Source organism: Pseudorca crassidens, chromosome 9 (genome assembly GCF_039906515.1).
Source record: "Pseudorca crassidens isolate mPseCra1 chromosome 9, mPseCra1.hap1, whole genome shotgun sequence".
In the NCBI taxonomy this organism is placed as follows: Eukaryota; Metazoa; Chordata; class Mammalia; order Artiodactyla; family Delphinidae; genus Pseudorca; species Pseudorca crassidens.
In genome coordinates, this window is record NC_090304.1 from 26,062,635 (window position 1) to 26,078,423 (window position 15,789).

Here is a 15,789-nt window from a genome sequence, read left to right on the forward strand (position 1 = left end):
TTAGTGGCTTCTCATTGGACTGTGGGATCTGGGGGGCTTGCTAGAGCCACGCATGCTCCAGTCCCCATTCCCCACCTCTTCTTCTCTTCTAGAGTTGCTGCTGGGAGCTCCAGCTCAGTGAAATGGACGGAAGGGCAGAGCAAGTGAGTGGACAATGCGATGATGGCAAAGCAAATGACATAGGCCTTGTTGACTGGCACCTGGGGTTATGCAGGAGTTAGGACTGATGATGGGTAATCAGGGTAGCAGTTGGTGCACAGGGATGGGAAGAATCTATTCATTTTTTCCCTCTGTCTCTCTCTGCCTGCTCTTATTTATTGTAGATATACTGTGGGTAAAAATGGAGGTGGTGACATTTCTCATCAACATACTCCTGAAAAAAAATTTTAAAAATGATGCTGTAGCAACCCTGCTCATTTCCTGGTGAACGTTTCAAAAAAAATATTAAATTTGTGGCATTACACATATTCCTGTTAGATCGGTCAAATCTTTCAGCCATACTTAACTTGCCTTTTCTCTATTTACCTTTAAATCTCTCAGGGAGAACTTAATTTTTACCCCAAGTCTATGGCCAGACTTTCTGCAAAAACTTTTTAAAATTCCTAAACATCTGTGTTTTCCCCAGCCTTAGAGCCTGCACCCTAGGACATTTCTGTAACTGTTTCTTTTGATTTTATTTTCTCTGCTTGAACACCAAAACCAGCCTTCCTCTTCTCATCTTTCTTTTGTTGGTTCAGTCCTGTTTGTTGGATCATCCTTCAGTGATTAGTGACGTTGTTTTTCATCTTCTTAGACTCACTATTAGATCCTTCTTTCCACCCCCAGCCCCCAATTTTTCTATTTTAACCAAATCTCCACTTCGTCTCTCTAGACCCAAAAGTAAAAAAGCTTGCTATGGACTTGGATTTTTTTCTCTCCCCACTTCCATCCAAGGGGCTGCTGACAATTTTAGGACTGTATCTTTATACCTACTCAAAACTTATCCTATGTTTCGTGGTCCCAGCCTTTCTTTCTGGATCCCTTGCTTTTCTTCTCTCTACTGTAATCAGAATTCAGTAACTCTCCCCAAACTACATGCCAAGAATAGATAGAACATGATTGTGAAGTGAGCGGTGTGTTTTCAGTTTTTTAAATTTCTTCATGCTGGAGTACAGGGTTAGTTTATTTGCTTAATTACAAAAATTACATATAAGGAATCTTGGCATGTATTTGAATCTGGGTCTTTCCGTAGGTGAGATAATTTTGGTACCTTTTAAGATCTTTAGACACATGATATTAGTCACTTGCTAGGGAGTCAGAAGCTGTATTATAAAGATGAAGCACAAAATGCAAATAATTTGTTTTGTTCAATCCTGTGTAAGAAACAAAAACTAGAAGTGTTTTCATTGATCCGGTGCTTACATTTTGGAAAAGGATTCCTGAAATTAAAATGTATTTCTTGAATACTCTCTTCAGAGAGTTGTATAAAAAGCATCAAGGACTCCTCCAGTAGATAGTCCTATAGAAGAGTAACTCTTTGGAGAGCAAAACATTACAATTGTCTAATTTCCTAATATCTTCTCTCACACTGTGTTTTTCTCTCTTTTGTAAGTCAGCTAAATGTTTGCTTCCGAGTGTGAGCTGAACATTTACCTGAAGATGGATGTTAACATTATCGGGCAGGGTGTGAAGGGCTTTATACACCTCTCCTCTTTTGATCTCACGACAATCCTAGGGTATTATGTTCACACCCATCTTTCACATGAGGAGGCTGAGAGGGTAAGCCACCTAACCAAGTTCACTTAGCAAGTAAGGGTCAGAGCCACGTTGGAACCCACTTCTGTCTGACTCCAGTATCTGGGCCCTAGATTAGAGTTTCTTAAACTTTCTAGACTGTGACCACAGTTAGAAATACCTTTTACACTGAGATCAGATGTACACACACACATAAGTTTTCACAGAACAATACTTACTACCTGCTGTGCATACTGGTGCTTTCTACTTTATTCCATATCATTTAAAAAAATGCTGGTTGAGATGTGTAGATTGATTTTACAGCTCACTAATACATCATTACCCACAGTTTGCCTCTCCTAGCCCTAAAAATAGCAACTCCTTAGCTCTTTCCTCCAAGCCCATGAACAGCTGAGAACTGGATTCAATTGAAGCTGATATCCCAGTAGAAAGTGGTTTTTCCCCAGGGGGTACATAATCTGGGTAGGTATCTTTATTCTCTGTACCAAATTTGCTTTCCTTTGCCATGGTATGAAAATGCTGTTAATATGGAAAATACATTTGCGAAAAGATATTCCATGAAGAAAGACAAAGAGAAATAACTGTGTTTTTGCATGTATCTGTTACTAGTGTCTGGACACTACCTGAAATCAGTAGTAAGAAAAATCATGGTGACAAGGTAGATCTGTAACATGAATACTGGAGGTTTGAGTCATGTTTTGGAGAAAAAGGATATAGTTTCTAAATCACTCATAAAAAAGAGGCATTATAACGTTTTTATTAAAAGATCATGTGCCTCCCACTAACGCCCACTAAATATTTGTTCACGTCGTCTTTCCTTGAGAATTTTACTTTTTAGAAAAAGAGTGAGCTTGTTTCCTTGCTTAAGCAAGTCCACAGAGACATCTTTCATTAGATGTTGGGGAGCAGTGTTATTATACTGGTTGGGGATAGGATTGTAGGGGGGACATGGGCAAGACGAGATGAAAACATGAAACGGGGTGGCGAGGAGGGAATCTTACCACTGATTTACTCCTCTCTCCTCCTCCCTTTACTCATTTTCTAATCTCTGCGTGCCCATAGGGATCAGAGCTACTTTTATGACCTCAAATGGGAGAATATTGTGTTTCAATTTAAGTCAAAGAGAAGGTACTTTATGAAGCCACTTTCTTAACTCTGACCCTTTTCCTTACCAACAAATGAAATTATATTTTCTAAGTGGGTCATTGGGAGAAAAAAATTGCAGGGGAATCTTTCTAAGCACTAGTCCACCTTTATGAATAATTCTGTGTACGGTGCCTCGCATTGCTGTCTGCTTTGTATTTCTTTAGAATCATTTTCTGTGTGTTCCTAACGCCTGCTGATTTCTTAACGCTGCTCCCAAGCCCGGCTACTCTGTCAGCCTCTGTTTTGTCTCTTCTGAAGAAAATATCCTGCAAAATGGAGAAACACATCAACCTTGACTGCGGTCCAGGTTATTAAAACAAGGAAGAAGTTATTCTCTGGGGACTTGGGTAGGGGGAGTGGGAAATCGAACACAATAGAAATGTGAAAGGAGTGCTGAGCAAAATGAATGTCCTTTTGCTGGTCCAAGAAGTTCAGACCATTGGGAACACACAGTATTTGACCTGTGGATGCTTGAAAGGAAAAACGAAAGACTCAGGTTGAGTGATGTATGGTGAAAACAAAGCTGCGTGTTTTGGTAGGGCCAAGGCTGTCGAATCTGGAGAAAATCCCCACTAGACATGGTCTCATCCCTGAGAACCTGTGCCAGAAGCGATAGCTGGAGTTCCAATACACAGCCCAGCACCTTTCCTCTCCAGCTAGTGAACAGAAGGTATTCGTCCAAGAGATTTACTTCTTGAAAATGGATAGCTTGCTTCTCAGGGGCTCCTGGAGCTTGTGATGAAACACAAAGGTGGAGAGAAGCAGCTCTGGGAATATACCAGCATTCCTGAGGGTACTCCTCCACTCCCAGGATGAAGCTGTTAATTTCTTCTTTTATATGGTTACATTTATGCATTTCAACTGTGTTGGACTTGGCTAGAGTCTGTTAGCCATACTTACGAGAACAAAGCAGGGGACTCTCCTGGGTTTGCAGGATAAAGATGGGGACTATGATTTAGAGCTGTCTGCCCTGTACCTCTCAACGTGGACTAATTCAGCGGTTTCTTTGCCACTTCCCTGCTGCTACTTTCCCCTCCCTAGCTTTTTGTCTTTCCCCTTCTTTTCTCTTTGGGCTTATATTCAATTCATGTATTTAATTTTTTTTATGATGTAAGTAATATGTATAAATTATAGAACAGTTAGAAAATACAACTTTATAGGAAAGGAAATTAACACTCCCCCCACTAGTCCAGATGAAACTACTGTTACTATTATGCCGCATACACTTTCAGACCTTTTTCCATGCATGGGTATACATTTGTGTCCTTTTCTTTTTTATAACAAATGATTGGCTTCGGCTTAGATCTAATTCAGCACATGCACTTCTATAGGCCATTGCAGAGTTCTGTGTTTCGACCTTCATGGGAGTGTTTTTGAAAATATTCTCAACCTCTTAAAAATACTTCACTTTAAAAAGTATTTTGGGCTTTATAGACTTACCATCTCCACACTGTGTTTCTAACTGTTCTGTTTTAAAGCAAGGAATTCGTTTTATCTCATAAACGGGAGGATGAATAACAGGTTTGTTCAGGTCAGGAGAAGAAAGAAGCCAAGCAGGAAAGATAGCAAAGGAAGGTGGTGATGAAGGGGTCAAGCTGGGAATGAGGATCGTGGTGGATTCGGTGCAGGGAGGGGTTAATGAGGGCTCCAGTCTGTTGATAAAGGGGTGTGTGTGTGTGTGTGTGTGTGTGTGTGTGTGTGTGTGTGTGTGTTTTGGAGGGCGAGAAGGTATATCAGATGAGTGGAGGATCTCTTTCATGACCTCAAGGTGCCTTTTGGACCTCTCATGTCTGTGATCCCATCCTAGGCCCTTCTGAGACCCTCTGCTCACCATTTATCCTTCTCCCTGTCATCTAGCCAAGGAAAAAAATCATAACCTCTAGCTAGAAAGACGTCAATATAGAAGCTGCACTCATAAAAAGTCATCCAAATAAATGCATCTCTGGAATGAGGGGTTACTGCTTATTTTTAGTAGGGTTTTTTCCCTCTTAAAAGTGAACAATTTCATTTATTCTAGTTTTATTTCTAGCTCTTCATTTTAAAAGCAAAGCCACAGATGTAGTGTTCTTAAGGCTAAGATAGTGACTTTATCAAAATGAAAACAACTTTTTTCACCTTGATTATAAAAGTAACACAGGCTTATTATATATTGAAAAAATTCAGACAGTACCAAAACTTTATAAAGGAAAAAAAGAAAAGTCATCTGTTATCTCACCACACAGAGATAACTAGTTTTTAAACGTATCGGGGTATATTTGTATCTGCAGAGAAGAAATTCTGGAAACATTTACTGAACTATTAACTGTAGTTGCCTCTGAAAAGATTAGAGGGAAAGGGCAAAAGCCTAATAGAGATGGGTTTAAGAGATCATAGGAGGAGATAAGCTGGAGACATTGTATTAAGTTAACACACTTCCATGGAGTTTTGCAGCAAAAGAGAGCAAAGAAATGGGGTACTAGCTCAATGGGGAAAGAGGGTCAGGAGAAGGTGGTTTTTTATTGCTTTGATTTATTTATATTTAGATGGAAGTACCTGCATGTTTGCTGTTGAGAATGTTCAAGAAGAGGGAAAAAAATTAATGATGGGAGGGGATAGAATTGCTGGAACAGGGTACTTGAGAGAGAAGAGGCTCCGCGGGCAACTGGGGTTGGTTAGCTAGGAGCTGGGATAGTTCATCTATTAGTAAATTGGTTTACAAGAGATCTTTGTTTCTAAGGATATTAACCCTTTGCTTATCATATGTACTGCAAATGTTTTATCTGGTTTGTATTTTAACTATTAATGTTTTTTTTCTGTCAGAAATTTTTATTTTCATAGTAAAAATTATCAGTTTATGTTTCATAGTTACAAGTTTTTGGCTTTTATATAGAAAAGATTTCTCCAATCCCATTTTTTTTTTAATTTTATTTTTGGCTGCATTGGGTCTTCGTTAGTGCGTGCATGCTTTCTCTAGTTGCAGCGAGCGAGGGCTACTCTTCGTTGTGGTGCGCGGTCTTCTCATTGCGGTGGCTTCTCTTGTTGTGGAGCACAGGCTCTACGCACGCGGGCTTCAGTAGTTGTGGCACACAGGCTCAGTAGTTGTGGCTCGTGGGCTCAGTAGTTGTGGCTCAGGGGCTCTAGAGGGCAGACTTAGTAGTTGTGGTGCATGGGCTTCATTGCTCCGTGGCATGTGGGATCTTCCCGGACCAGGGATGGAATCCATGTCCCCTGCATTGGCAGGTGGATTCTTAACCACTGCACCACCAGGGGAGTCCCCTCATTTTTAAAAAATTTACTTATTGTATTTTGGTATGTTTTTTGATTGACTTCTTAACACTTAAACATTTAATTTATTCTGAATTTATTTTGCCATTGGATTCCACCTTGATTTGTTTCTAGATGACTAGCCAGTATCCCCAAACTGCTTTGAATAATCCATCCTTTTCTCATTAACTTCGTATATTACCTTTATCAATTCTTGAATCCTATCAGATTCCTTGGATCCATTTCTAGACTCGTTATTCTCTTCTTTTGAGCCTATTTTTTTTTCAGCCTATTTCTGGCTATTATCTCTTGTTTATTCTTCAAGATGAACTTTAGATTCATTTTGTTAATTTCAAAGAAAGTCTTTATCAATATTGGTTCATTAATTGTGACAAATACACCATACTAATGTGAGATATTAAGAACAGAGGAAACAGGGCTTCCCTGGTGACAGCAGTGGTTGAGAGTCCGCCTGCCGATGCAGGGGACACGGGTTCGTGTCCCGGTCTGGGAGGATCCCACATGTCGCGGAGCAGCTGGGCCCGTGAGCCATGGCCGCTGAGTCTGCGCGTCCGGAGCCTGTGCTCCGCAACTGGAGAGGCCACGGCAGTGAGAGGCCCGCATACCGCAAAAAAAAAAAAAAAAAAGAATAGAGGAAACAGTGCAGAGTACATGACAACTGTCTACATTATCTTTAGAAATAAAGACCCATTCTAAAGTAACAAGTTTATTTTTTAAAACTCTTAATTGGAATTTTGAATGAATTGCATCAGGTTTAAAAATTAATTTTGGAGAATTTTGACCTTTGAAAAATTGCTAGTCCTTTCTTCAAGAACATGAATGGCATTTCTCAACTCTTTTTCAAGTCTTGTATGTCAGATGTCTCTATTTTGAATTTCTCCTTTTCAGGAATTTTAACAGTAATGCCTCTGGCTTCATAAATCTCTTTGAGAATGCCCGTGATTCCTGTGAATGTATTACAAGGTATTTCTTTTGTTTCTTCACCTTGAAATACTTTGTTGTGTTACTAATGTCAGCTGAAAGGTTGTGCCTTTGGTAGAGATGATTATGCACGTGCCCTTCACATGTACAAACCTCCATTTCAACTGGAGAAGCAGAGAAGGGCTTAGTCTTAAGAGCACTGTGCTTGATTCTGGGGTTTTAGGGAGGACTTCTTTTTTTTTTTTTTTTTAAGTAATTGAGAATGGTTGAGTAAAATTTTTCAGATTTAGGAGTGTGTGAGCAAGCTGGGTGGGAGCCTTTGAGAACCCAGGCTGAAAATATCCTGCTCATTTTCCCTGTGTAGAATTTGTCTATTGTGAATTTGGGACAGCTGTTCTTGGGGTGAATCTAGCAGCAGCCTCTGGCCATAGAGCCAAAGCATTGATATTATAGAACCCAGTGAGTTAGATGAAACTGGAATTCTGATGAAGTAGCACTTCAATACCAGATGCATGTAAGGGGAGATCCAGATATTTCATATGGTCTGATGAGGTGATCTATGCGGACGTGCGTTCCTATGTTTGTATGTGTTGAAGTAGGAAGGAAAGTCTTGCCTAAAAATATTCTTCCCAGCAGTAGGAGCCAGTAAATAGTGTGGAGTTTTATTTTTGGAGGGGAGCTGTATTCTCCCCAAACTGTTTTGGGAAACTAGATTTAAAATAGCTTCTAGCTCTGCTCTGAGTGTGAAATAAGAGAAAAAAGTCAGTTGGAGGAGGTTTGTGTACCATTTCAAGTGGTGAGGAAAGCTTGATGGTTCATAATGGCTGATTTATACAAGCGTTGTTATCAGGTTATTAACCACTCAGCCTGTATTCCCTATTAAATAGTGGCTAATGACTAGGCTGCATGGAAGTGAAAACATATGAGCTGTGACCATAAAGAAACTTTCAAAAGAGGAATACAAACAAGTTTTAGCAATAATAGCTAGCATGGTTGGAACAAGTGAGCATCTTCCAAAAGGTAATATATTTTTTTAAATGAATACATTAATTTTTATTTTTTACCTTTTTCTTGATGTCATTTCACAGAGTTTTGTGTCTATCATGAAATGTGGATGGAGGGCTGTTTTTATTTTTATTTATTTACTTTTTTAACTTTTAATTTTTATTGGAGTATAGCCAATTAACAATGTTGTGATAGTTTCAGGTGTACAGCAAAGGGACTCAGCCATACATATGCATGTATCCATTCTCCCCCAGACTCCCCTCCCATCCAGGCTGCCACCTAACATTGAGCAGAGTACCCAAAAGGTAATACTTTGAAGGGACCTTTTGCAGTACTCACTTACAGGTATTGTGTTTTGATATATTTGCTGAAAAATAAATCCAGTTGCTTCTAGATAACTGTTAGATTATGTATTATCAGGACTTTTTCTACAGCAAGTGGCAGAACCCTAGTTGTAACTGGCATAGGTCAAAGAGGGAATTTAAATTTAATGGCTTATTGTATTGTGTTTTAAAACCCCATGTGTGGATTCAGGGGCTGAGACAGTGTCTTTAGAACACTATTTCATTGTCCCTTGTCTTTGCTCTCCTCTGTGCTGGCTGTCCTCTCAGAAAGTCTCTATTCACTGTGGCAAAAATAGCTATTTTTTGGAACCTACAGCTTCACAAGAAGACTGCCTCCCTATTGGTTCTTCTCCACCAAAAGACCCAGGGAAGCCTCTGATTGGCCTGGATTGGGTAGCTAGAGAATGCAGTGGTCTGATTGGCCAGGCCATAGGCATGTACTCATCCCTGGAGCCTGAGGGTGGGATTAGAGAGAGGTGGTTCCCTGAAAGGAGAAGAGGCTGTGTTACCAGAGGATGGTGAGCAAAAAGAAAAAAAGATACTCAATAGAGAATTTAAAAAGTCAGAGTTAGTGAAAGTGGGGTGAGTCCTCTTCCCCTCCAGATATGATGTGGAGCTGGATGTTGCAGAGATGTACAAGACCTGGATAGAAAATAAATGAAGGATGGAGTGGGTGGGAGGAGCCTTCTTTCTAATGCTCATGGGAAAAGTGTTCATTAAAAAGTACAATAGTTAGAATTATTACCATAGTATAATTTTTAATGAAAAGTGACATAAAATATATTTAAATTAAAAGTAAAAAACGTGTCTTTTTCTTGAGGTCTGAACTGAAATGAAACACCTGAGGGCAGGAGGAAAGTAAATATTTCAAGTAAAAATATTGCTGATTGTTTTCTGTAGACTACTGAGGAAATTTTATACTCATAAGTTATCAGATTACAGATATTACTTGTGTTTTTTTTTTTTTTTTTTGCGGTATGCGGGCCTGTCACTGTTGTGGCCTCTCCCGTTGTGGAGCACAGGCTCCGGATGCGCAGGCTCAGTGGCCATGGCTCAGGAGCCCAGCCGCTCCGCGGTATGTGGGATCTTCCCGGACAAGGGCACGAACCCGCGTCCCTTGCATCGGCAGGCGGACTTTCAAACACTGTACCACCAGGGAAGCCCTACTTGTGTTTTTTTTAAACTCAGTCAAATTTAACTTGGTCGTTTCATTTTTAGATTCTACTTTCTATGCTGGATTAGTAAAAGAAACTGCATCTTTCAGCCTTTCCCTTTATGTTCTCAGTAGCAGAGTAATCCTTTGTTTTTTGTATTGATATATACTTTATATGTATTATCTTATGTATTTATGTGTTATATTATGCATACATATATGTATACATTATATATCACATATATTTATATACATTGAGTTGTTATGCTTCCACTATAAAAGATTAAATCACACAAAGAAAAGAGGATGGCTCGATGGCATTGCTGATAATATTTGTGCAGAATTTTATTTAAATATTGCCTGTAGACCATAACACTCAGGCAAGAGAATAACATAGCATTTGTATTGAACTAGAGGTAGGTAGGTCGACACCAGCTCTGAATATGTACAAAAAGATAATTCTATATCTATTCATTTTCCCAAGTCAGATTTTATAAATGGATAGGAAAGTGAGTTTTGAAATTACTCTGGCTGTAGGGAAATTACATTTGCTTTAAAGTAAAGCTTTAAACCCAAGCATTCTGATGTGACCACTGAGGCTTCCGCGGGGACTTCTTGACTCTAAGTCCTCTAGAACTGAACGGTTCAAGTCTGGCTGTCTCTGGCTCATCCTTGTGCACGGTGAGCATTTGTGCAGGGGCTTATTGTTTTGTTGGTTTTTATTTTGTTGATTGTCCTCTCTTAAGGCTCTTTTATGCTGTAACTGCCCTCCCTGCCTCCACGTCCTCTTTTTTCTCATGTTATGATTTGTTGAAGATGGCAGGTCAATTGGTCAGTAGAATATCTCACAGTCAGGATTTGGCAGATCACTTCCTCTTATAGTCTTTTAACTTTGGATGTCCATGCCCTGTATTTCCTATAAGTAAGTAGTTAGATCTGGAGGCTTGATTAGATTTTGGGTTCCTTTTTTTTTTTTTTTTTGGCAAGAATAATTGAGGAGTGGTGGTGTGTTCAGTCTCATCTCTTGTGTTTAAACTTTAAGGAAGCACACTTTTTAAACATGGTTCCATTGATCTTTTCCCTCAAAACTGGCACACTAGACAGGGATGATGGTTCTCAAGGCAGGCAGCAAAGTGTATTTTCTTTTTTTTTTTTGCAAAGTGTATTTTCAACACCAAAAGGAATCAGGCACCTAAGCATCTCATATATAAGTCTGGTGGAGCAAAGGTGGAGAGAGAAGAAGGGTTGATGGGTAAATTCCATTTTCTGGACACACAAGAGTATGAAGTTTTCCCATGTGCTTCCGTTTAAATCTGATTAATTCTGCAGAGGTGAGAAGACAGAGGTGAAGATGGGGTATGCCCACCTGGCCAAGGGTTAGAGGTGGGAGAGAGAAGTCACAGGTGGTGGTTTCCCCTTTTTGAATATTCTTATCAAATGCTAGTTGCCCTCAAAAGGCTCTTTTTTTAAAAAAAAAAAAAACCTCTTCTGTTGATAAGGGATTTCAGGGCAGCTCTGGTTTTCCTCATGTGTAAAACCTCAATTCCTTTTTATTAATCTTCTCATGCCTGTGAAATCTCAAAATTAATCATTTCTAAAGAAGCTACTCTTTAAACATTAAGTTTTTTCTGGGCCGAACCTCAATGTACAAGTTTTTAGCATGAATAGGGCTCATAATTTGTGTTAGATGAGGGACATTTTTCTCTTTTTACAAACTTTCTAAGGTCACATGTTTATGTATTTTAAAGCTGTCTAGGAAGAACACACTTTCTCAAGATACATTTTAATGCGTTTTCAAGCTGTTTAGGAAAATGTACCATCCATGCCACCACCAGAAATGACGTGGCGAGATGTACGCTCTCCTGATAACTGCTTCTGCTTAGTTTATTTTCCCAGTTAGGTAGAAAGAAACTTTCTTGTAAAAATTGTCCTCAGTTTCAACTGCTCTATCGCACATAAGCAGGCCACTTCCTGCAGTTTACCTGGCGCTCTCTTATACCAAATAAATATTGTGCCTCTGAGCAGAAGCTGAAGTATGCTGAGTGCATATTTTGAACTTGCTCCTCCTCCCGGTCCCCATCCTCCTGTCCTACCCACTCCTACTGCATTTTTCAAACCTTCACATGTAGCTAATTTCATTCACACCCCTGGAGAAAAGAGCTGGGAATTATTCAAATGTCATGCTGGTAGAAGTGAACCCAGGATGGGCTTGCACCACCAGAATTGTCTAGCTGGTTTTAAAGGAAGAAGAGCTACACTGACCTGAACGCAAACCCCATTTCTGCCACTTGCCATCTATCTGACTTTAGGCAAATAACTCAATCTCTCCTTAAACCTCAGTATTCTTTGCTGTAAAATGGGGATAATACTATTGAGTAACATTTATTGAGGGCATACCATGTAACAAGCATTGTGCTTTACTTACCTAACCTCATTTGACCTTATAACAGTCTAATGGCGGGGGTACTGTTTTTCTCATTTTACGTGAAGCTGAGGCCAGGGAGGCTAAGTCATTTGCCTAGAGTGATACCCTTAATGACTTCTAGTGTTGTGATAAGGATAAAAGTATATGTTTTATAGATCTCAATCAGCAGGCTTATAAGAAGCATACAAGAAATAATTTCTGTGGTTGTTAGTCACCTAATGCGTATAACCATAGACCTGAACTTTCTTTGTTTTTTGCGGTACACGGGCCTCCCACTGTTGTGGCCTCTCCCGTTGCGGAGCACAGGCTCCGGACGCGCAGGCTCAGCAGCCATGGCTCACAGGACCAGCCGCTCCGCGGCATGTGGGATCTTCCCGGACCGGGGCAGGAACCCGCGTCCCCTGCATTGGTAAGGCAGACTCTCAACCACTGCACCACCAGGGAAGCCCGACCTGAACATTTTGTTAGGATAAAGTTACTGAGTGATATTTAACTTTTGCTCCCCATATAGCTTAGCTCTTTGGTTTTCAAACACATGTATCAAATAGGTCATTGCTTCATTTTGTAGAGGATGAATCTCAGTCACGGAGGGTTTAGATGACTCACCCATGACCACAGAGCAAATAAATGATGGAAGTGGGCCTGGAACACATGCCTTCAGATGCAGAACCCATGTTCTTTCAGACTAGTTTTGCAGATTAATCTGGAGATAAAGGATCCAGGTTAATTTAGCTCTGGCAAGTGTATCTGGAAGAAACCAAATAAATCTAGTTCCTTTGGTGGCTGAATAATGACCCCCCAGGATATCCAAGTCCTCATCCTTGGAAGCTGCGAATGTTGCCTTATATGGCAAAAAGGGACTTTGCAAATGTGACTAAGTTAAGGACCTTGAGATGGGGAGATATACTAAATATCTGAGTGGGTCCTAAGTATAATAAGTGTCCTTATAAAAGGAAGGCAGGGCTTCCCTGGTGGCGCAGTGGTTGAGAGTCCGTCTGCCGATGCAGGAGACACGGGTTCGTGCCCCGGTCCGGGAAGATCCCACATGCCGCGGAGCGGCTGGGCCCGTGAGCCATGGCCGCTGAGCCTGCGCGTCTGGAGCCTGTGCTCCACAACGGGAGAGGCCACAGCAGTGAGAGGCCCGTGTACCACAAAAAAAAAAAAAAAAAAAAAAAGGAAGGAAGAGGGAGATTTGACCCTAGAAGACAAGTAGGAGATGTGATGCAGGGAGCAAGAGGTCAGAGTGATGTAGTGAAGTGAGGAAGGGGCCAAGGAATGCAGGTGAGTTCTAGAAACTGAAAAAGGCAATGAAAGAGATTCTCCCCTCGGCCGCCAGAAGCAAAAAGCCCCGCCAACACCTGGACTTTAGAGCAGTGAGGCTGACTTTAGACTTCTGGTCTCCAGAATTGTAAGAGCATAAATTTGTGTCCTATAAGCCACCAAATCTGTGGTAATTTGTTACAGTAACTGTAGAAAATAGATACACTTCAACTTACTGCACAGCAACTGCATTTTTCTATCTGTAACCTCAGTGCTTAAGCCTACTTTCAAATGGACCAGTGACATTTTAGAGGTAAACCGCTGACCCCTGTAGATGGTAACTTATGGATTTTGCTCTAGCAACACTGGCCATTCCTGCTGTTCAAGTACAGCATCCTTTCAAGCTTTCAAGGGTGTGGAAGATTCTGATACTCAGTTCTCAAAGAATCAGGCACATCCCCACCTCCACTTTGTTGCCATGTAGGAGGAAGCAACAGAATCCAGGTGGAATTTTCCAGTTTGCGGCTTAAACTTCACTGCTCAACCTTTAAAGCAGAGGTTGCAAATTGGTGGCCCTTCGGCCAGGGGTACGTTTTGTTTGACCTGACAGTGATTCTTTAAAATTTCAATAATTTGCCAGAATTTAAAACTCAGGTGATCTCATATAAAAGTCCTGATTTCTGACTTTTCTGGAGACTGGAAAGATCTGACAACACTGAGTTTATGTGATCGACAGCACTTGGCTGGTAGAGTGGGGTCCTGGCTGCCTCCTTTGAGCAGGGGGTGGGGTGGCTGTCCCTGCCAGTTCGGTGCCGTCTTTCTCTCCAGGGCCTTTGTCATTTATTTTTCTCACTTACTTGGTCCCTGTAGGTACCTGAGTTTGTGACTTTGCTTTAAGGAAAAAAACCCAAATCTGTATTCTGACCAGTTTAGCAAAATTATTGACCCTTGGCCAATAATCTGGAAATTCATGGAGAATTAGACTTTTGTCTTAGTTTTAGTCTTAAATGAGGCAAATATCTTAAAGTAGGGAAAAAAAACTCCAGTGGATTCTGGAACCCATAGAGCAGTGAGATTAGCATGAGTTGTTGGTAAAGCTATTAAGCTGGATTTTGGAAAGCACATGGGGAAGAAAAGAGAGATTAAGAACATATAAAAGAAATGAAATTGAGCTATTTGTAATGAGGTGGATAGACCTAGAGTCTGTCATACAGAGCGAAGTAAGTCAGAAAGAGAAAGACAAATACCGTATGCTAACACATATATATGGAATTTAAGGGAAAAAAATGTCATGAAGAACCTAGGGGTAAGACAGGAATAAAGACACAGACCTACTAGAGAATGGACTTGAGGATATGGGGAGGGGGAAGGGTAAGCTGTGACAAAGCAAGAGAGAGGCATGGACATATATACACTACCAAACGTAAGGTAGATAGCTAGTGGGAAGCAGCCGCATAGCACAGGGTGATCAGCTCAGTGCTTTGTGACCACCTGGAGGGGTGAGATAGGGAGGGTGGGAGGGAGGGAGACGCCAGAGGGAAGAGATATGGGAACATATGTATATGTATAACTGATTCACTTTGTTATAAAGCAGAAACTAACACACCATTGTAAAGCAATTATACTCCAATAAAGATGTAAAAAAAAAAAAGAACGAAGGTATGTTAATCGTATGCAAGGCAGTGCTCAAGTCTATTCTAGAATTAGTCTCAGTGGAAGGTCAATAATGTAATGGATCTTTATTGCAAAAAGACATCTGAAAGTTAACTTTTGCTCCCCATATAGCTTATTTTTTGATGTCCTTGTGGATAAGATCATTATGGGCCAAGTGCTTAAATGAGCTATTTGTGCCTAGTTGAACAATAAAACCAAAGGATCTGTCTTAAGTATCTTTATCGAGCTGGTGAGTGGTTTCTCATGCAGTGCTCCGGGGCACGAAGGAAGAAGCAGTTGCATTACTCAGCCTCCTCATGTTACCACTGGCTCTTCCCCCCACCTGCTGGACCCATGGCTGCCCTCATTACACCTAACTGTACCCCATTGTGCTCTCCCTGACTATCTTGGCCAAAGAGTCAACAAATCCATTTCCCCTGTCATTCAGCCAAGTCCAGTATCTTATCTGTCAAAGAGAAATTTATGAGGCAACAGAACAGAAAAACATGAAAACTTTTTATAAAGCACCAATTTTTTTCCCTAAGAAATTCCAGCCTCACTCAGGCTTGGTGCATGTGCCTTTCTGTGTGTAGTGCCAAGGTTCCTTTACTTTCCCCTCATTACCTGGCTTGGAAGGTAGACCCAGTCACTGCATGCATTTCTACCCTAAGGGAGATACGGGGTCTCTCAACTGCTTGGTCTGGTGGGATTCACGCTGTGCTCTAGAACCTGCTTTCTGATATCAGCTTCATGAATGATAACACCCTTGTCTCTGGGTCATGACCAATTTTTACCCCACAACTATCCGGGGCTCTGTGATTCCTTTATTTGAAGGGTGTATCATTGGCCCCAGAAATCTCTTCTCTAGGCTGATAGCTCCTTGC

The 15,789-nt window shown here is 40.8% G+C and overlaps 1 protein-coding gene across 11 annotated transcripts in view; it reads left to right on the top strand.

Annotated features, from left to right (window-relative positions):
- WT1 (WT1 transcription factor) overlaps positions 1–15,789 on the top strand; it is a 48,732-nt gene that overhangs the window by 17,782 nt on the left and 15,161 nt on the right. For 5 of the 11 annotated variants that reach the window (XM_067751769.1, XM_067751768.1, XM_067751762.1 and 2 more), the window contains one exon: positions 93–143. The exons of the other annotated variants lie outside the window; for them this stretch is intronic. In XM_067751769.1, the coding sequence (XP_067607870.1) occupies positions 93–143 (51 nt within the window). The remainder of the gene's footprint in view (positions 1–92; positions 144–15,789) is intronic. 11 annotated transcript variants of the gene reach the window in all.